The sequence below is a fragment of the Malurus melanocephalus genome, unplaced genomic scaffold (genome assembly GCF_030028575.1).
Source record: "Malurus melanocephalus ecotype Western Australia unplaced genomic scaffold, MMel_1.1 scaffold_100, whole genome shotgun sequence".
Classification (NCBI taxonomy): Eukaryota; Metazoa; Chordata; class Aves; order Passeriformes; family Maluridae; genus Malurus; species Malurus melanocephalus.
In genome coordinates, this window is record NW_026623332.1 from 1,752,955 (window position 1) to 1,775,067 (window position 22,113).

General features: G+C 42.1%; 1 protein-coding gene across 1 annotated transcript in view; it reads right to left on the bottom strand.

Annotated features, from left to right (window-relative positions):
• Nucleotides 1–9,696: 9,696 nt before the first annotated feature.
• Nucleotides 9,697–22,113, bottom strand: part of DCBLD1 (discoidin, CUB and LCCL domain containing 1) — a 45,351-nt gene continuing 32,934 nt past the window's right edge. The window contains exons 8-15 of the mRNA XM_057368987.1: nt 20,722–20,937; nt 19,557–19,681; nt 17,878–18,025; nt 17,681–17,797; nt 16,107–16,197; nt 15,027–15,076; nt 13,383–13,502; nt 9,697–10,923 (exon numbers count right to left, since the gene is read on the bottom strand). Coding sequence (XP_057224970.1) covers nt 10,406–10,923; nt 13,383–13,502; nt 15,027–15,076; nt 16,107–16,197; nt 17,681–17,797; nt 17,878–18,025; nt 19,557–19,681; nt 20,722–20,937 — 1,385 coding nt within the window. The 3' untranslated portion in view covers nt 9,697–10,405. The remainder of the gene's footprint in view (nt 10,924–13,382; nt 13,503–15,026; nt 15,077–16,106; nt 16,198–17,680; nt 17,798–17,877; nt 18,026–19,556; nt 19,682–20,721; nt 20,938–22,113) is intronic.

Genomic DNA, 22,113 nt, shown 5'->3' on the forward strand with positions numbered 1-22,113 from the left:
TTTCTTTGTTTTCCATGCATTGTGAAATACTCAGAGTTTTCCACTGAAGTTACAAAACAGTTATCTTTAAGTTACTACTTCTAGTCCTGATACTAAAGTCTTTTGGTTCAGATTGAGTGTTCTGCGTTTTAAATTATATTTTAAAAGAAGTATTCTCTTACCTATACTTGAGTGGTTGTCTTGCCCTAAAGCATCRAATTGATCTGAATGAGCAGAGCTGAAATGAAAGGCAATGGCGTGGTAACTGGTAGTAGTTTAATTATGGTAGTACTTCAGGATTTATTGGGAGTGTGTAAGCAGAGGGCAGAAAACTGTGAGCGTAGGAACTGTCTCAATAGACAAGGCTGAGTCATGTTGGTTGAAAAGATGTAGAATGTACAATTGGTGAGGGCTGGAGCTGTTAACTATTTATTTTTTAGCTCTAAAATTTTTAGAAGTGTTTRGATACGGGTGACTTCAGCAGATGGAAGGAAGAGGGAAAGGAGACAAATCTTGCTTGAGTTGTTTTGAAACAAGCAGAGGAGTAGAGGCAGATATGAATGAAGATGACAAAAGGTCRAAAGAGGAGAAACAAAATTATTTCTTTATGTCACCTGAGGTCAAAGAAGATCATTCAAAATTTGTGTCCGAGTGTCCTGCTGAACKAGCTCAATGGCTGCTCCTAGTGACTGCATTTCTTTTTCCAGAGATCCACAGGTGGCAGCAGAGAAATGTATCYTGACTTAGGATAGGTGTAAGAAGTCTGTTTTTGCTGGTTAAAACCTCAGCTCAGTGGCCTGAAAAAAAATAGGCCAACCTATTACAAACTTGCCTTTATAAGCTTGAACTTACACTACAGTAATTTAAAAATATTATTGCCTTGTCCAGTATGTCTTTTCCAACATGATGCAGTTCCCAATTAAAGAAGTTTCATGGTTGGAAGGGAGCCAAGGAGTTGAGATGTGGAAAACATGCTGACTCTAAAGGAGAAATAGTTTCTTAGGATTTTCTTTCCTCATCGAGAGAGCTGTTGCTTTTAATGCTTCAGAGTAACTTTGTCTTAGCTGTGTTTGCCTGATGTTCCCTTCCTACAGACGTATTCTGGAATCTGCTGCTGATGCCCACCCCTGTGCAGGAAACAGTGTTTCTAAACCAAATGGTTGAAAAAGACCAAGCAGTATTTTTCGAGGATTTTTTTATTCCTAGGTGAAAAATTTAATCCCCTTGGTAAAAWTTCCACACTCTGTACAAGTGTTTGATTCAATCTGCCGTCAGAATTGKCTGGTGTCTGTCAGCCGCCTGCTTCGTGTGCCAAGGCTTGTGTTTCCCAGCTTTAGCCAGGTAAGTGTTGGAGCTGCCCATGTTTTGAAGGCTCTGCAGGAGCCTCTCTGTGAGAGGTGTGTTCTCGAAGTCCATCTGTTGATCCCAGGAAAACTGGTTACAGTTTTTAACTTTCTACTGGAAATAATGATCACAATTCCCTTGCTGAGTTTTTGGTACTCTTATGTTTCTTCAGATTTCCTTTTTGTAATGCAAAAGCACTGCAGCCTTAGCTGGCTCCCCAGYTTTCCACCCCCATCAGCTCTCTGCTGCCTGGTTTTCAATGGCTGGGTCTCAATCAGGAGATAAGGAAAATGTAAAAACAAGTGAAAGTACAGGCATTCACAGACATGTTTTGATTGCCTGTAGTGGTGGAAGTCAGGGGTTCTTGGGAGACAGCTGGTAACTTCTCTGTTAAAGCTACAAGTTTTCAAAGATGTCTGTAAATATCTGTAAATCTTGTTGATTAAATCWTAATTTACCTATGAACTGTCTAAATATTTGCATAGATACTACTTCTGTCAAATGATACGTCAGATTCMCATGAAAATATTTTTTCTAATGTTATTTTACTTGCTGTTGTCCAAGTGTTTCTGTCTGTCATCAATTTCTTTAGGGAAATGGAAGCATTAACAGTCATTCTGCTGAACTGGAATAGTTACATATTTGGTCCACTGAGCTTACACTGCTGGAAATGTCCTTGCCTTGAATGCTTTTCCTTCCAATAAGAAATGAGGTGTCCCTGTTCAATTCCTGCTGGAACAACCTATAGAGAGTTTGCTGCTGTTGACTCTTCTTCAGCTAAAGGTAGGGGAAGAAGGTTGCTATAGKCTGCCCATGCTGATCCTCTTGTAGAAGTGAAACCTTTGAGTTATGTCCATAAATGCCCCAGTTCCTCCTGGTTTAGTTTGTAATCTTCATGGTAGTCTGCTTCTGAGAAGGGATTCCCTATGGGCACTTTGATTTAAACCCTGCAGTGGGTACCTTCTGCTTCTGAGGGTGTCAAGTTTGGGCTTGGAACTGAGGAATTCAYTTTTTATGTATGATAAATGGGAATTTCTATATAGCTGTCAATTRAGTGCTACTGCAGGCTTACTTGTTTATTTTATCTTCTTTTCTTACCCAGTGTGGCAGTTCAGGTGTTCTCCTAATTTGTGAGAGATGTGGGGTGTTATAAGAGAATTCAGGAAGTCAGTATAATTGGGGTGYTCCTTTAAATATTATTTTAAGTGCTATTTTAAATCCAGGTCACATAGTTTATTTTAAAATGAAAGACATGGCAGTTCTATGCATTATGACCCCCACATCTTACTGAAGTAATGGGGTTGTCTTGAGTGGTCTGGGTAAGCAGGCAAGTGTACTCGGGGCTGTATCAGTTTTATGCTGTTTTCCACACCCAAACTTGTTTATTAGTAGTTGCAATTTGTGACCAGAATCCTCGTTTTTCGTGCAAAGTATTTGCATTTGGCTATGGTGCCAAGAGGGGGCAGCAGCTTCCTTCCAATCTTCAGCRTTAACGAGCCTTAGAGAAGCAGTCTATTGTTTCGTGGATCGGTTGTTCATTTTCTTTGTGGTTTGGTTGGTTGGTTGGGGTTTTGAACTTAAAAAAAATAGAAAAACTTTATTCATTGGAATTATTGCTAGTAACACGCAATCTTAAAATAATGAACATCCAGTCTAATGGGCATCCTGTAGGAAGTAGTTTGCAGATGGCACATCCTAAAAGTTAAAAATTGTCATCTCTRTATTTCAGCGAAGCATATGTACAAGCACACATAAACACAGACATGTATAATTCCATATAGCTCTGCATTCATGGCTTGCTAAAAAGCACTTGAATATCCCCATCAATTACTTTWAAAAATGAGTGCTCTGCTGACTTACAAGCTCAGAGACAAGCAGTGAAATTTTTTATCTCTGTTTGTGGGTGGGTTATGACTTTTCAAAAGAAGGGACCAAATGCACGGATAAAACATGAAATGAAATACCAGGTAGGTTCGTAAATACTCCTGCCACCACTTCACCTGTGCCATTCAATCATGATACAGAACCAGACTTGTCCCATTCCTGGAATCAGTGCTGGAGCAGAGACTGCCCATGGTCATGGGAAACTGGTGAGGAGAAGGGGGRAAAAGGAGATGACAATTGTGTTTTGCTCTAGGCCAGTTTCAGCCTTTTGGTTGGTGACCATGGAAGGTCAGTTTACATTGACCCACCATCATCTTTTCTCTACTGGTGTTGGCTTCCAGTGACCACCATATGATAGTCCAGTCTCCAGCTCTTGTTTGTTGTCATTAACCAGGTGACCAGTAGACCTGTCAGCAAAATGTTCAGAGACATATTTATGCCCTCAGTGCTGGTTGTGCTATAAAGGGGGGAGGATGGACCATAACTTCATATGTTAAGAAGTTACCTATATACATTAAATATTTACCTTAAAGGAGTATAAACGCCATCTGCAAGGTCTTTGTAARATAGTAGAAAACCTATGGCAGCATTATTATCAAAAGCACAGCTTGCTTCATGTTGTGGGATGTCAAAATAGGCTTGTGCGGCCTTTTATGATGAGATGCTGAAAGTGCTTGGATAGGTGTGGAAGAGAAGGTGCATGAACCATCCACAACCTTTCCACATCMACGTATGACACTGGCATTTCTATATAACAGGCATGCTTTATCCAGGTCACCTTATTCAAATTTTATAAAACTGTCTGTCAGAACAGATGGTGTCACTTAAGGATAAAAAGCTTAGCCATAGATGTGAAGAAAAGCTGCCTCTTCAAGTGAGGTCTGCTAGCTCGTCTTAGTCTTTATCGCCCCTGTCTTTCCCTGCACGACAGAGGACTTTTCACAGGTTTGTGGTTGGTGTTTTCAGAGGCCTTTACATTTTTGGATAGGTTTGATTTGTTGCTACAGCTCTGGACAGGTGGCAGCATATCTGTCTATCTCAGTTCGCCCATCTGTGAAATGGTATTTGCCTGGGCCAGAGAAATTAAGGTGCACAAAACACATTTATAAAGACTGGTTTTGAGTATGTGCTCAGGGGGTTAAGTTGTTCAGACCAGAGGCTGGGTGGGGGGTAATATTACTGTCTTTCTGTGTCTTTTCTCGCTTATTTTATGGCAAGCATCACCATCTTCTCTRCTATCTGCCACTCCTCATGGAGGAGGACTCCTGATAAGCTCCCTGTAGTGGGTCAGGCATCAGCCATTGCTGTGTGTATCTGTATTGTTTTAAATTCTTCTTGGTGTTTCTTTTAAGCCTAGAATTTTGGCTCCCTCCCCACCTTTTTGCCTGCCTTCTAGTAGGAAATGTACAATTTAAAGTCTATTATTGTCTATTGTCATCTGATCTGGCTGAKAGAATGTTACAAGCTTTAAATAATTTGTTATGTTTGTACGTTTTCTCACTCTTTTTGGTAGCTCAGATTTAGTAGGAGGAAATGCTGGGTATTCAGGGTWCTGTTTCTCTTTGGGTTAACCAATAATGCAGATCATTAATGCATTTGGGGAACTTTTCCAGTAAATTCTGTTAAAAATTTTGTGTCTAGTCAAAATTATGTATTCTTGAGGTCTGTTCAGGATGATCATTCAGGGCACAAAAGCCTTGGTAACACTACTATATCATATTTGTTGACTTACATTTTTTGCTATGGTGAAAAATTAGGTTGTGCTTTAACACATAGGTTAAAAAAATAGGTTGTGCTTTTGTCCCCTTCCTGGATTTCTTTTTGTACTTGTGACTGCATAAAAATTTAACAGGATGACAATCTCCTAAATGTCACATGGCAGAGCAGTAGCTTGTTGTGAGTGTCTGAGTCAGTAATGAATTAACCCAGCCCAGGACAAGAGGTTGGTGAATAACCTTTGCCTACTGTAGATGGCAAAGGTTTTTCAGGACTTACAGCCCCTTAACGTGAGGCAAAGCCTAAACAAATCARTGAAGTTTGAATGAAAAATCTCCAAATTCTCATGTCCAGACTATACAATGAGATAGCACAGAAAGTCAGATATGAGGCATCCTCCTTATCACGGATAGAATGAGTTTTCTCCATCTAAGGATGTCTTCCTACTTGTCTTTATCTAGTTTAGAAATACTTTATCTGACTCCTTGTCGCGTGTCCTTAATGGATTGTAGGACTGTACCGRGGGGAGGAGGGGGGCTTCAAAAAAAGGAAGCCCTCAGGAGAGGTTTCTATTTTAAGTTTGAAACTGATTGTGCAGAAATGGCACCTTCTTTTTAAACAAGTGAAACTTAGTCTGTCTTCAATAATTGTTAGACATTGCAATGTTAGTCCTGTTAACCCCACACAGCAGTGGCAGGGTAATTTTCAGTGTAGGTATCAACAACACTGATGAGTTTCAAATGAAATGGTAAATTCTGCTTTCACACTGTCCTAATCACGGTGGAGGTTGGAGGTCAGTACAAACTTACATCATAGCTGACATTGGAAAGAAAAGGGCAGCACACAATTTTTATTAYGGAAAATAATAAGGAAAAAGGAATGCAACAACAAAACCTTGTCATTCCTCGGGTCTGGCCTGATTAAGGGCTACRGAAAGCCTTTAAAATTCCCAGTTGCTAAGCAAACCTAACTTGGTATTGGAGAGAGGGTAGACAGAACAATACAGATGAATTTCTAGAAGGTTACTTTTCAGCAGGCATCTGGTCCTTCAGGACTGTTGTGAGACCACAGACCCCCTTCATAGAACTCTTAATTTTTTCACTYTTTGTTTTAATGATAGCAATCCACCAAACAGGTAAGCTCAGTTAGGCATCTGCTCCTGTAATGGGACCTACAGCCTCATATTCCCATCCTGTGTAAGGAATATTTTATGCCTGAAACAGGGTTCCTCTAAAATCTGCCCATGGAGTGAAGAGCTGCCAGTTTCCTGCCAGTCAGTGGGAAAAATCTGAAGGAAGTCTGTATATTGAAATCTAAATGTTCCCAGGTTTTAGCCATGCCAATAATGCAGACCAGCCATGGGATTCACAAACTGCTTCTAGCGATTGGAATCCAACCTCCTGCATTTTTGGGTTTTTTTTTAAATAAGGAGGCAGGGATCTGTCACTTACACACAGGTGCTAGAGACACTGCTGTGACTGCTGCCATTTTCGCTCAATGCTCRCAATACTCATCAGATGCCAGGGGCGCAGACCACCCTCAGGGCTTTCCCTGCCTGCCCCCAGCTCTGCAGACTGCGGTGAGAATGAGCTACTGAGCTGCTTGAACCCTTCCTATGGATGCTGTCTGGAGAGGAAGGTGAAGCCAGGCTGTTGATCCAGAGAAAGATCATAAAAAGAGAGCAGGTGATGCTCTAAGCAGGACATACTCTGAGCCAGGAAATTCTAATTCCTATCCAGGGCTAATTTTAATCTATTGCCTGTTGGATGTAAAGATAGTGGTAGGTACTAAGGTAGGGTTYAATATCTGATGTTTAGCAACTAAAAGAAATAGAGAAATACTCTTTAGAATTAGACTTGATAGGAAAAATTGCTTTTGTATYGAGCATTAGAAAGGTAGAAGAAATAAGAAATAAGAATTATTGATGGAAGAAATAATAATTTGTGATCTATTTGCCAGTTAAAGGAGGTGAGAGCAAAGAACATTTGTGTTTTTCCTATGGTATTTTTAGAACATTTGTTGTCGTTGTTTTTAGTGATTTTTTTTGTGTTTTAAATATAAGGCACCAGCTGGAAATACATGCCTCAATTTTTTGTTTCTGTTGTAGGTAGCTGATACAATTTTTTACACTTCTTACCTCATGAGCCACCTCCCTCAGTTCCCTCGGTCAGACACGTGCAGTTAGTGCTGCCCCTGYTCCCAGAAAAGCCAGAGACGCTGTCAATGGCAATGGGACAGGAAGGTCCTTAGTGCCAGGAGCAGTTAATATTTAACCTTCCTGTGGACTCTGACTTGGCTTTACTGGTCCAGCCCACTGGGAGTGCCTGCTYGRGGTGGAAGTTTGGTACCAAAACACSACTGAAAGTCTCCRTTGACCAGAGGATCAGACTCTACTCTCACATAATGTCTAGAGATGCTGGAGAGAGATCCAGAGTTAACAGGCCTTCTGAGTGTGGAAATATCCCAAAATGGTGCATACTCTAGCCTTCACTGTAGAACAAAGGTTTTTAAATCTGTGATAAGTCTGCCTGTGTTGTACCTGGCTTTGGCAGTGAGGACAGGCTGATGTAGATAAGCTGGAGTTTGATGTGTAAGTACATAAAAATCCATTCAGACGATGGGCATGGGGATGAGCACTAGCACTGGTTAGATTCAGGCAATCCACTTTCATTCCTACACCAGGATTTTGTATCTCCATCACAATTAGGATAGAGAGACTTAAGGTAGAAAGTCAGACCATAYTTACTGCTAAGGTTGCTAAAAATTTCCCAGGCCAAGGTGGAGAGACCCAATGCTTTCAGTGTTAACCATGCTTAGGACTCACTCAGATGTGAACCATGGAGCACCATGGCAGTGCCCAGGATTTGTGCTGCCTCTGTCCCTATCAGCGCCAAGCTGTTGTGAAGGGATGCTGAATATGATTGGGGATCTATTTTAAGCTGCCTTTGAAGGTTTGTTGGGGTTTTATTTGAGGAGTGGGGATGAAGGCAAGATACAGAGACCAAACTTTCCATTAGGTTAAATCAGCTGTGTTTAGATGGATTTGAGTGACAGGAGAAATGGGCAGATGCTGCCAAGAAGCCTTTGACACTTGCAGCATAATGCAGATGTGCCAACCATGTGGCAGAAGCATGCAAAAAGTTCATTATAATACAAGTAGTGTCATCTGCTGCCTGGTCCCCTTGCATTGCTGAGTTATTTACTTGCCTCATTAGGTAGGGAGGAGGCCTAMTTACTGGTTTGTTTGCCAAGTGACAAGTCAGGGTAATTAGTTGTGTGGGCAGAGGACTGGTTTCAGGCTCATCAGGAGGGCATCCCCATCCCTTCCTCAGTCATATGATCCAGCAGCGGGGTTTGACACAGGAGTTTGTGGGTTCTTCTTCTCTTATGGAGCTTATGGACAGAAAATCTGGGCTAAATGGGGCATGGAGAGAATCTTTTTTTAGCCTGTCACACTGGGACTGTGAATTGCAGCAGCACAACTGGCACTTTTGCAGGGCGTGAGGAACACTTCCTTCTCACCCTGCGGGGTATGTGGCGAGAGTGGGCGTGCAGCGATGATGGAGTCACCGAGTGAAGTGGCAGGCCTGGGTGGCTGATTTACAAATACCAGTGTTCTTTATTTACACAGACATGTAAACAACAGAAGGTAAACAACGCCGCCCAGCTCGGTCTAACAAACAGGCTGCTGCTGTTTCACTTCAGGACCTGAGGTGTTTTAGACATTTCACAGAAACCGTATTGACAGCAAACACAGGAAGGCTACGAGGTTACCATGACTTTCTTCTCCGCACGGGAATCGCATGCACGGCGCGGCGGTGTGGGGGAATGGCACCACCTGAGGCCGCAAGACAAGGGGATGCAAAGAACCCGCTCAGAGCTCGCCTGAGTTCGGGCACGGCTGGAGTTAGCAGTATTTGTGAGCAGTGTCACTGCAACCTGTCTGTCCTCCGACAGCGCTCTCCAGCCAGAGATCTGAAAGCGCTCCGTGAACAGACTGATCAATCCTTGTTGCATCTTTTGCAAATTATCCCATTTATGTACAAGGARATAAATGGAGGGCCTTCCAAGAGCGATTTTCCCAGAGCTCAAGTTTTACTGGTCTCGTTTCCCAACCTTGTGCTTTAACTATAGCACCATTCTTTCTTCACAGAAGTGTATCGCTTCTTAACATTTTAGGACAAGCTTTCRAATTCAGAGAAATGCCCCAAGCACTGGAGGTAGAAGGGCAGTGGACGGTCCCAGTCATGACCAGAAGCTGTTCTGCTCCAAAGCTGCCTCTGCTGAAAAAGGAGCCAGCTACTGTGCGATACATTGCACCCATCCCCACGCTTTTTCAAGTTTGTCCAAAAACGGAACTGAGGGAAACATTAGCTGCAAAAAAGAAAAGCTATTTGAAAACAACAGTGCTGATCTGCTGTCTTGCAAATTTAACTGCAACAGTAAGCCATACACACACCGTGTTTTMCTTGGTTGAAATACTTCTAACAGAAACGTTATACTAAATTTGTAACACAGAAAAATACCTAGTGGAGAAATGAAGAGTTCAGGAAGTTTACTGCTTTGTGCCAAGGAACAAATTTCCTTATAGTTTAGCAGCAAAAGGATCAGCTAGGGCTTGAACAGCATTGAATTCTCAGCTGTAAATTCACATTTTGGTTACACACATGCTTCCTAAATAAAAAGAATCAAAATAACKCCCCCAGATTAACTGGTGTTGGATGTGTTGTTTGGTTTTGTTTGTTTTTTTGGCTTGCTTTTTTTTTTTTCCTGTTGTAAGGGGATAACCATGGCTTGAACCCAAAACCAGTTTCAGCCTTTCTACCTGTTTTTTAATATGAATTGCAGGATAGACAGGCTCAGCTTGTATGCTAAATCAAATTCAAGCATATGAGAATTGCTGCTAAAAAAGCAGCTGGGAAGTTGTGTTTGAGCACAGTATTTAAATAGCTGCCTTCTCTCGTGCACATTATGCAGCGAGTAATTTAACTTCTATCCTCCCAGTAAGAACTACAGCCCTATCTTCAGTTATCATAGGAAAGGAAATGAATCAACACAGCCATAAGATACACCATTTACAGCTGCCAGTACACCAGCAGGTAAGATAAAGACACAAAAGGAGGACTGTTTTCCTTAAATAGGCATTTCTGCAATTCTTTCAAACCCCCAGGTGAAAAGGAAACTTAAGAAATTCTTCTTAAATAAAAGCTATGTACAAATTGCACACATTGCAAACGGAGCACTGAGATCAGTTAGAGAAAATAAGATGTACAGTCTTCACTGATAACATCTCTCTTGCTATAAACAGTGATAAACAGCATATGCTTTCTTCAGATGTCAGAACCCAGCAAGACAGCAATATTATGTACACAGGGCTTGTTTGCCTTCTGCCTCCCACAGCAGAGTCCCTCCAAACTCTGTTTTCACTTCAGAAAGCTGTGCAGTGATGCTCCTGCGCACCGTGCCGCTCCCGCTCGGCAAATCACAAGAGAGCTGTCATTGCTGTCTGGCTTATGGGCTTTAGGCAGTCTCTGGGCGTGGAGTAACCCTCGCTCMCCAGCGCACTTTGCTGGGGTTTCTGGTAGTCTGTGCTGTAGCTCACGGAGGTCAGAACACCATTAACTTTGGGTTTGTCGTAGTTTATGACACTCTGGGGTGTCTGATAGTCTCCGTTCCTGCTGTCGGCCTTACAGGAGCTGGAGAAGCTGCCGGCGGTGAGGGAATGTATCTGAGATGAGACGACGGGAACGTTGTAGCCATTCTCAGAGGGGAAATTAGTTTCTCTTGCTATGTGCCGCTCTATGATGGGGGTGGCGTACTCGGGCTCTTGGCTGGTCAGGGGCAGAGCGTATTCGTGCCTGTTAGCTCTGTGAGGGCAGTGATAGTGATTTTCAAACTCAGAACTCCCCCTTCTTCCCTCCTCTTTGGTGTCCACGGGGCGAAAAGTAGATCCTTTGCGTGTTACCGTCCCAGTCCCGATCATGAGAGGCTGCTGATAATCTAAAAGGAAGCATGAAATGCTCAATAAGGTATAGGTTGGTTATTTTATGTCTGTAATACTTATGCACGGATAGGTAATTTATGTTGAAAAACTACTCAGTTATTGTATCAAATGTGTGGTTATTTGGGATGTGAGGAAATCTTTCCCCAGCACTGATCCTGTAACCTCCTTCAGTGAGCAAGAGTTGCAGAATATGGCAGAAGCTCTTCCACAGAGAAGCTCCAATCTGCCACTTCTTTTCCTATTCCCTCCCTCCCTTTCCTCAACTACCCTCCCAAATAAATTAACATTTCTGGAGTAAGTTTAAAAGCCCTAAAAAAAGAGTGAGGTCAACAAAATAGTACCAACAAACTGGACAAAARACATTGCATGAAGATCCACAAGCGAGAAGTTCTCCAAAATGAGTGTTCCACTTTTGGAATAATTAAAATGCCCAGAGGATTCTTAACAAGCCGGCTTTATTTAAAAGGCATCTCACAGTAGCTGACTGACAAGAAGGATGAAGTTAGGCAAAACGGCAGCCAAGAGAGTCAAAGGAAGTGTGAAATGTGCTAAGCCAGCTCAGCATGGCTGCGGGCKTGCCAGGGGGGATGAGCTGGGGGGGAGACATGGGATTGGTGCTGCCAGAGGAATTGGGCAGTCACCCGGTCAAGGGGGATGGCAGGGACAGAGCTGGCATAAGGCAAACGGCGTGAGCAGGAGCAAGGAGTGAGATGGAGGAAACACGGCCTCAARAAGTGCCTGTTTGCGCCTCTAGTCGAGGTGGATGCCAGGCTGCCGTGTGAGGAGATCTGAACTAGGTTTGCTGAAAAAAACAGTAATACTATTATGAGAAAAGTGAACGCTCTAACTTTCTCGCTTTGGCGCTGGTGACAATCTCTTACAGATACATACGGTGGCCTGAACAGCTCTAGTAAGTGACACTGCTAAAGTATCGTGTTTTCCTGCAGGCGTGAAGAAGTTAGCTCGGTTTCTGTTCTGGCATCGCGGTTCATCTGGCATGAGCGTCGAATTCGATCCCATATGTCCTGTGAATCTTTCTGGCAGTTTCTGGCTGCGTCCCAAACTTCAGCATGTAGGGTGAAGGTGTTATGATATTTCACTAAGWAAGTGGTGCAGCTCTCCCCAGCATCGCTGCCGCCATCCCCAGAAATCTCTCTCGCTCAGGATGAAGCATCTCGACTTCCTCCTGGCTGCCTTTGGGAACCGGCAGGCAGCTGGGGGTTTGAAGCCAGGGAATTTCATGTAGCATGATAACCTATATGCAAATTGTGTGCTCTCTGCAATTGAATTATTAAATGGCACATTGCGTGGTTGCACTCACATTTTTATTTCATGTTTTTTTATTTCTAAGGAGACTGCAAGTGAAATGCTAAGGCTGGGAAGTTGCCTGGGCCAGGCTGAGAATTAAGACTTCCCACAARCACAGCAGGAGGGGATGATGCAGAGAGCAAAGGCTTCCCAGACATGGCCAGGGAACCAAATAACCATCATTTGTGAGCAACCTTGGTTCATTCTCTTTCCTTAAAACTGCCTTGTAGACCTCTGAATATTTATATTGAAAGTTTCTGTAAAGGACTGAAACTGTCTTTGAAAGATATTGAGAGCAGCACCATATGGAATTACAGTAACCATCCATTTGTATTTTAAATGTATTTCTTTGCCAAGCACAATGAAGAAATTCTAAGGAATTTCTGAGGTCTGGAGGCTGGAAACAGCAAACTAATCTTTCTTCAAGAGCGCTGATGACTGATCCCGTGAAATGGCTGGCCTCACTAGCCTTACCAGACAGACTAGACTAGGCGGGGATAAGATGTGCTAAGAGGATGAATTAAAAAATCATCCCTTTGGGATGCAAATAGTMCTGGTGCCAGGATTTGCTCTATCCAAACAGTGACCTGGAGCCAAGGTAGTGCAGGAGAGAAGCACTGTGCTTGTTTTTTTCTTCTGAGTACTCCCATCTAGCTGCTTCCACTTCAAGAAGCCTCATCTTCCAGGTAGTTCAGGCACCCGGAAAACTTCATAGGGATCTGAGCACAACTTCCAGCTAGGCATGAAATCCCATCACAAACCAACTAAATAATTTTTCTACTTGATCAGCAGCAAGGGGCGTTATATTTTGTTCCATTTTTAGAGACATTTGTRTTTAAATAGAAACACAAAACTTAGTCAGCAAAGGAAGCCGATCCTATCCTAGGCACATTCTTGCACTCCATCCATGCCTGARTGCCTTCCATCATTACCTCCAGCTGTAACTATTACAGAGTCAGGAAATTTTTCCAACAACTGCAAGAAAAAAAAAATCCAAAATAGTTGTCTTTCCCTCCCTAATACATTTAGCTGCTTCACTATGCATCTGAGATGAACATGGATAAATCTGTTCCTGGGCCATCCCTCTCCCTGTTACGGGCTCTGCATGCAGAGAAGAAGGAAAGCCTCTGAGGGGAGCAACTGTTACCTGCCATGTCACTGGTGACCAGATCCAGCTTTTGTGGTGTCTCCTTCTCATTGCTATAGCTGATGGTGAATTCAGTCGACTGATGTCTGGTAAAGGGCTGCTTGATTTGTTTCCAACAACCTGTGAAAAAGAAATAAAAATAGAAGGCTTATCAGCAAGTTAAATGCTTAGAATTGGAAGACTTACCAGAAAGTTTAATTTTTGCTACACTCATTACTGTCAATATATTGAAATAGTTTAAAAACATGACTAAAATGGGCTGTTTGTTTAAAAAAAAAAAACCTAAATATGGAGGGTAAAGGAAGAAGTGAATCATCAACTGGGATTTCCAAGTGAAAATAAAACTTTATATAAGATTTTTTGGCAAGAAAGGCTCAAAATCTGTAGGTGCCTACAGTGATGCCTTAACAAAGTATATTGATAAAATACAAGCTTTAAATCAGTTACATGTTTTGGCACTGATTATATGGCRAAAATGCTTAAAATGTCTCCTTTTTTCATCAGATTAGTGTGGCTTCCATTTCATTAGTGTCTGAGCACCTCCAGTCATCAATAAATTTGTTCTGTCAACATCCTTGTAAGACAGAAAAGAAAAAAAAATCCACAGTATCAGAGACTTGCTGGAGCCCACGCCAGGAGATCTGAGGAGCGGTGAGTTTGACTCACAGCTTTCTAAGCCCAAGCCTGGTTCACAGGGGCTTAGGAGCTTGATTTATGAGGCAGACATACAACAAATGAACTGGCTGGGTAAGAGGCGATCTCCAATTTCTTGGGATTTGTCCTCATTAGCAAGTGAGAAAGGATTATGATGTGACCTTGAAAAATCATATTAGCAAATATGATGTTAAGTACAAATTAATTTTCTAATGAGGGCGAACTGCAGTGGGTAACAGCATTCCTTTCACTGACGTCAGCACCTGCTGAGGGATGAAATTTCGGAGCTGAGCTATTGCAAGACACTTGTCAAGAGACATACGAAGTGCTCRGTGGTTTGGGTTTTTTATGGAAAGCTGAATTTCAGAAGGATATTCCTCTATAGGAAAAACACCCCAACTGCTAAGCTGATGGGAACACCACTCTAGAAGATGTTATTGAGCAAGACAAAGAAAATACTTCAYTGGGGTTTTGCAGCCCTCTCCTAAAGCAGTGTGCTCAAGCCAATCCCTCATTCAATATAGATACGTGCTGTTAGGCTTTATAAATACAGTTCCAGCCAGGGAGGGCAGTGAGAGGAAAATATTAAAGCCATAAAAAATTATTATCCCTTGCTCTCTTGGAGAAAAGCAATCCCCTCTGCTGTRGGGAAAAGAAAAGTAGCAATTTTCTGCAAAATAGGTATTTTGGAGGTGGGAAGGATAAGGAGGGCACCTGGGAGCACTCTTACATGCTAATTTATGCACTCTGTATAATAGATCTTTTGTTAATTGCCTTTCTGTCATAGAAACCAAATTATATTGTTTCTCAGGGCACTGTGCTAGGATGACACAAGTGGGACTATCGTTTGCTGTTTCCCTTGTATGAAGAGGKGAATTTGAATGAGGCAATGTGGATGCTATTTCAGAAGCATTAAATACTTAGTTGCATAAACCCCCTCCTGCTGGCACAGTGGCCCGGACAGGACAAAGTGCATGATTCTCCACTAACCTGATTTCTGAGTACTGGATAATCCATAGGAAAGTCCTTTGGCTTCTCGCCTGCGAGGAGAGGAAAGGATTTATAAACATCTGTACTTACAGCATTTCAGCTTTATGCCTCAGCTCCAGCCRAGCCTCTTTATTTAGTGGCTGAGGACAGGGCTTTGCTTCGAGTTCCTGGAGGTTGCTGTTTACTAGACCATCAGGCATGCAAAATCAGCACTTTGACATTTTCTTTTTCTCCATCTATGCACAAGTTGTGAGTGCTGGTGTTCAAATTTCTGGGGCTGGCACTCATCAATTTGATGTGTCTATGTCTATTTATGTCACTCGGGGCCATGTTTGGGTCTGCTCTTCTGAATTCTTTGGCTATTTTATAGATTTACTGGGAATCCAGGRCAGAGCTGAGTATCACTGGTGATGAAGCACCATCACCAGAGCATTGCTTATACTTCCAAATCCCCATCTGCTGACAGAAGCATTTCCCAGCTCAACGTGCAAGCGCAGGTTCATAGGAAAGGGTATCTAGCAGGAAGCAGAGTTAGCAAGCAGTGCTTCTTCCAGTCCTCAGACTTGTGAGATGAAATGGCTTAATTTTAGCTGCTTATAGCAGTGTATGTGTGCAACTCCTTAGGGCTGAGCTCTGCTTTCAGTCCGCCAAGTTAAGTGCTCTAACTTAAGGGACTGGGAAGCAGAAACACAATGGGAGGAAAATRAAATTATCCAGATAGATAGCACAGATCTTCCCCTCACTGAATTTTTATTTGGCTTTGGTGTGGAAATGGTCCTGTCTTTGACTGCTTTTCACCTCAGTGTTTGTGGGTATGTGTAGGCTGAAGAGAACAGCTGGTTACACTGGACTGGGTGCACTGTTCTGACCTGCTTTATCTTCATTTTTCTCTGACTAGGRGAGGCATACAATAAGAAATATAATTTACAGAGACACCACCTGAATTCTACTTAAAAGACAGACTGACAAACAGGATCAATTCCCAGCTCCCTGGCAAAGTGGCTCTGGAAAGAGGGCATGGAGTTGGACATGCTAGCTAGGTACCCACAAGTGCCTCCTTTGACAAAAGCAGTATCTTACCTGCGTAGGGCTGTGCAGATACAAATTCCAGAGAACAAGAACAGAAACAGCACGATGAGGATGGGGACAATTATAGCTGTAAGTGTTAAACCTGCATGAGAAAAAAAAAAGGGATAAAAGTTTAAAAGGCAARTTGTTCTAAAGCTGGTAGTTTGTACTACAGCAAAAGGTAGATAATGTTGCAGGAATRCTTCTTGAATACAGCATGAAAATGTACAACTATAAAACTAAAACACCACTCCTCAGCCACGGTTGGTTGCCACGTACCTATGTGGAACAATGTTGAAACAAAAGAGTTGAATATTCTTTCTCAAGGGTGACACTTGACTTGRCATCTCTATGCATCCTTACAAAGAGCAGCTCTTTCTTATTACACACTAGATGACTTTTAAAAAGCCACTCACACRTACTCTGTTTGCAGTTGCTTATAAATCTGCCAAAGGAGACTGCAATTTTACATGCCAAGTATTTGGCTCATGCTGAACTGGCTGAAACATTTCAGTCAATGTAGTTCAAAGATTTCCATGAGGGAATCTAGGGGATAACCTGTTYAGCCACTGTTAAATTCTAACATAACATGCTTTAGAGCAGGGATTKTAAAATTATCAGTGGGGTGGCCCTTGTGTCAGGAGTGTGCCATTCATTCCCCGTTTCTACAGACACTTGCCAGCTGTGAGAATAAGGAGTACAAGTGTCCACAGGGTATTTACAATTTAGCAGATGAACTCTCAGTAGATTTAATTTTCAGTGAACATGGATATGGTTTACTCATACCGCTTCACAGATGAACTGAGCTTGCTTGCTCTTGGCAAGAGTTTTAGATTTTTTTTTTTCTTCCAGTGACTGCTTTTTACAACCAGTTTTTACACAGAGGCATTTCCACAACTATCAGCTACCTAATGGGTAGTAGTAGCATTTAGTACAGTAATTCCTGCCTGGCTATGAGCCCACCAAAACATCAGTCTATCCATCAAATTTTGTTTGCTTGCTTTTTCAGGTGTAAGAAGTTAGCTCTGCAACATTGAAGGATGAAGACYGCAAATTCAGGGAGAAGTATGCAAATTGAGATTGTCTGAGCCCCCATGAACACAGGCATTATGGAAAAGTGTTTATTTACACAACCAGGCAYTACTGTATGCTGCTTTGAGCTGGGAAGCCTCTCTGGGAGGAGTCATGCTTGTGTGGAGACAAGATAACGCTTTTGTGAGACCACCACCTCACATACTAAAAAATTACAAAATATAGAAGAGAGTGAGGAAGAACTCTTCCAAAAATTGCTGCTGAGTGCTCACTGTATTCCCCTGAGCCGCCCACCAAGTGTGGCAAATAAACCGATATGACAGGGAAACCAAAGCCCAATGTTTAACACATCAAGGAAAATTATGGCTTTCAATCTCTTTCTGTGCCTTAAGACAAAAAGAACCTWTTGCTCCTCCCTCTTCTCTCTGTCATTAATCTTTATTAAAGTCTGAAGGAAAATAAAAGTTCTGAATTGTGAGAAAGTTTAAAATTCACTCAGGCTGGGCTGAAGACATGATGCATCCTAGAGAAAGAACAGCACTAGGTAGTGTTACCCAAGTTAGTTTCTTCTGATGGGATGGGCTCTGTCACAGTCCTGTCTTCTTTGCCGAGGGAGGTTTCTGTGCTCTGACTGGGTTTCTGCCACATTGAATGCGTAAATGAACTGTTTGCTGRAAAAGAGAACAGGGTATCAGTGGCACTGGGGCAGCACAGCAGGCTGTGGAGGCACCACGCACTGCTCACCCCATACCTGGCATTATTCTGCACCCCATCAGCTCCAGCTTCAGTGCTATTCTTTGGTTCCAAGTCTGAGGGACAATCCGCACGTAGCGGGCCACTATCGGAGGGATGAAGTTATTGCGCACGATGTCACCGGAGTTGGAGTTGCCCTGGAATACCTGCAAAGAAATGTGCACACCTTGTTTGCTCARTTTTAAAAGTCTCTCTTCAAAGTGGTCCTGACATCCAGCTTCAAAGWTTTTTGTTATCCTAAAACTAATACATCGATAAGCTGGGATTCAGCCACAAGATTTTAGGAATTGAGAGTTCTGGAAAGAAATAATCTGTTTAGTTGTGCCAGATGATCACRTTTTTCTGTTAGCTTGGAGGAGGAAGATTATCACCATTTCAATGCTGTGTAATTTCTAGTTAATGCATGCTGGTATAATGCTATAATTTTTTTATTTAAGAGCACTGCAGCACCCTTTCTCGGAAATAAGGGATAGAAACATGAAAAGAAAAAAACAGAGGTGAACTATCTAKACATTTTAGTAAAATGGTCAGTTTTCTCTATGAGGCTTGCAGAGTGATTATTAACTACACATATATTGCACTTATACAGCATTTCCCAGAATCAGCTCAGCCCCTTGTGCAGAGCAGTAGTCCTTGCAATATTAGTACCAGGAGATGCTTCAGTGTCATCTAGAAAAAACTTAAAAGTAGAATGAGAKAGAGAGGTGAGCTCAGCATATCTTAGATAAAATGCCAGGTCACACGGGGTTCTGATGGGACAGGTTCTGTCATGCACCTCAGCTGAAACTAAGATCATATAAAATAGTTTCAAAGGATATTTGTATATAACAAGTCACTGCAGGAAACTGGAAGCCTGCACATTTAAATTAGCTAGCCTTTACAGTTCAGCCTCTACTAGGCTGATTTGTCACTTTTTGGGCCAGCATCCCCTCAGTTTAACATTTAAAAAAATATTAATCTCATTAATGTTGGGCAGTGAAATTCCTTGCATGCAAGCTAAGAAAATCAGAGCTAGCAGGWAATCTCTCTTCAGTTCTGCCAAGTTTTTAAGAACTGCCATCAGGCCTGAGGAGCAGACAGAGCCTTCTCCTGAGGCAAGCTGAGCTCCCTCAGGAATGATGAGTGAAGGCCTGACTTTGAACACTGTGGGAACAGGGAGGAAGACTTTTGGGAYTTCTTTTGTTTGAAAGGAAACATGAGGTTTCCAGGGGAAAATATTATCCAACTCTACCAGCAGCCCTGCCCTTCACCCAAGAGGCTGTTTCGCTTGGTGGGGGGAGGTGGATTGACCATCCCCATGCATCCAGAGCTGACCCTCAGCTTTGCAGGGGCCRTACCAGCAGCATCCCTGGCACAGGCAAACGCTGAGCAGAGCCAAGGACTTGCCCCAACAGCTGCTGAACAGCTCCAGTCACACCGCTTTTTGAAAAGMAGGGTGCAGACATACACATGCCTCCCTGTGTGTGTGCCACAGCTTCACCAATCCTTGGGTAACTTCCTTGTTTCGACAAGCTCACTAACTGCTCCTTAGCCATAAATTACATTGGTGAAGACAGCCCAAGTCTAGACAAGTTTGAAAATCCTAATCTTTCTTGACAGTGAAAGGCTGCCCTTCAATGTCAAGACAGCATCCGCATTACTGTTTTGTGTTTTTCTACCCTTCCCGCTTTTCCTTACCTTTTCTTCATTGCTCAGAATCCCTTTGTAAGTTCTCCATTTGGAGTTGTTATTTTTATAATTCATTGTAAATGTCTTCACATAAAAGTTGAAATTCATGGATCTGGAACCAGTGGTCTTAATCCCTTTTAACAAAATGCAAAAAAAAATTTCATTTATTATATGCCTGTTTTCAAGGAACATTTTCAAATGCAAACACAGAAGACAAAACAATTCGTAAAACGTATCTTCAAGGTATTAGTATATTTTTTAAACTGTGTTGAAGTTGATTTTAAAAGTTGGGTGAGGGATGGAAATCAGTTTAAAATTGTGAATTTAGAGCAATGGATATTTTTAACACAAAGGCTCATGAAGCCTGTTCAGCTGTAAGGAGAGATGACAGAGAGGGGACATCATCAATGTCTGTCAGTATCTGAATTGGGTGCCAAGAGGATGGATCCAGGCTCTGCTCAGTGATACCAAACAATGGGACAAGAGGCAATGGGCAGAAACTGATGCACAGAAAGTTCCACTTAAACATGAGGAAGAGCTTCTTTGCTGTGCAGTGGCCGAGCACTGGAACAAGTTGCCCAGAGGTTTTGGAGCCTCCCTCACTGGAGATATTCAGGAACTGTCTGGACACAATCCTGTTCCAGGTGCTCTGGGATTAGCATGCTTGAACAGGGAGGTGGGACCAGATGATCCACTGTGGTGCCTTCCAACTTTACCCATTCTGTGAGTCTGTGACTCCAAAATGATAATTACATTTTGGTATTATGGCCTGTATCAGCCATCTTTACATCTTTAGCAGCAACTGTAATTTACACTTTTACAGCTAAACCAGAAGAGGAAATTTCAGGAATTTCTTTCACCTGGGCCTTGCTTCAAAAGCTATGATTCCCATGTTTCTTTTTGATTGCAGATCACCCATCCTGACTTTACTGTTCTCTGTGTAAGTATTTTGTTCTGTCAGCATGTTTACAGATCAGATATGCATGACAGTTGAGCTCAATCCTATATCCCTGCAGGAAGACCAGTCTTGTAATAGCCATGATGTTTTAAATAGGAAAATAATATTCTCAAGTTACAAACACTTCCTTACATTTAACAAAAGAGATGTTGCACTAGCACATTATCAGCTTCTCCAGCTGAAACAGCAGTTTTTAACGACCAGAGAGCGACATACCCGTTATTCTCTTCTTCTCTCCCAGGTCGATCTCCAGCCACTCACGGTTGCTGCTGTGGTTRGATGCCCAAGACCATCCCGGGACTTGGAGCCAAGCCTTGTCAGGGGACCACAGGAGTAGCTGYCCAAACTCATTGGTCTCCTCCCAGTAGGAAGATGCAGTAACCTGGCTCTTGGAGAGGAATCCCTCTTCCAGACTGAGAGATTTGTTGCAGCCTAGGAGTCCCCACACAGACAGGCAGAAGGAGTTATTTTGCATTTTCACAGGATATTTTTATATTAGGCTAGCAACATTTGAAGACCACCCACAACAGCAAAGTCAGACGCTGCTGAATCTAGTGCTAGCCTGATGCTCTCCATTAGCTGTGGTGTTTACCAGTCAATTTGTAGTGGATGATCCAGTACCAGAGTGCTGCAGTCCCAATCCTTTACCAGCCTAACTCCTACATGCATGACACCTTCTGACTACATCTGCTATTTTTGTCATTTAGTTTTTTAATCTCTGCACTTTTGTCTCGTTCCTGTGAAGACATTTTTTATTTTTAAATTTTTCCTTCTGAAACATAATATTTATGTTTTGAGATTGGCGTTAACTAATTCTGCTGTACAAAACATTTCGCAGATGAAGGCGCTGTACTGAAAGGAATACTTTACTGTAAATATTTCATGATTCCCACCTGCAATTAGGGCTAGGAAAGTTACTCATTAGAGAAACTCCTTGATACTGCTGCCAAGATATGATATCATGAAGATAATATCTGCAGGTATAAGTATTGCAAACTCCACCAAACCCACAAAATTTCTGCACATCAAGGTTCTTCAGAGAAACAGGCCGGTGGAACATGGTTCAATGAAGTTAAAAATAATTCCTTGGCAGATTCAAAGGCCTATACATGCTCTACAGTTTTCAGTGGAATAATAAATGATTTTATCTCAAATGAGTGAAATATAATTCAAATGAACGAATGCGAACCTTTCCCCCCTCTTTGCTGTGTTTTATGCAAATGAACGCCTTGACAGATTAAAAGAGGGTTTTGCATCTTGGAAAGCCATAAACAAAAACTCGTTCTGTATCAGTGCAACRTATTTTTATTCCTCCTATGTTTTCTTTCTCCGCTTGTATGATGAACATTGAAATTATAAATGTCTGAAGAAAAACTGCTTTCATTTTCTGTGGCCTAAAGTATATAAAAATGGGATTATCTGATTGTCATTTTTCATATGCTGGCACCAGAAATGTAACAGCAGAATACTATTTCTGTTTCTCGTCTATGTGCGTATGACCGCACATATTCTGTTTTTTTTCTAGCTCACTTCACATCTCTTCAATTTTTTTATTCACTTGCCAATTTTAAAAAAACTGCTGTCCTAAAATATCCTTCCTAGACACAG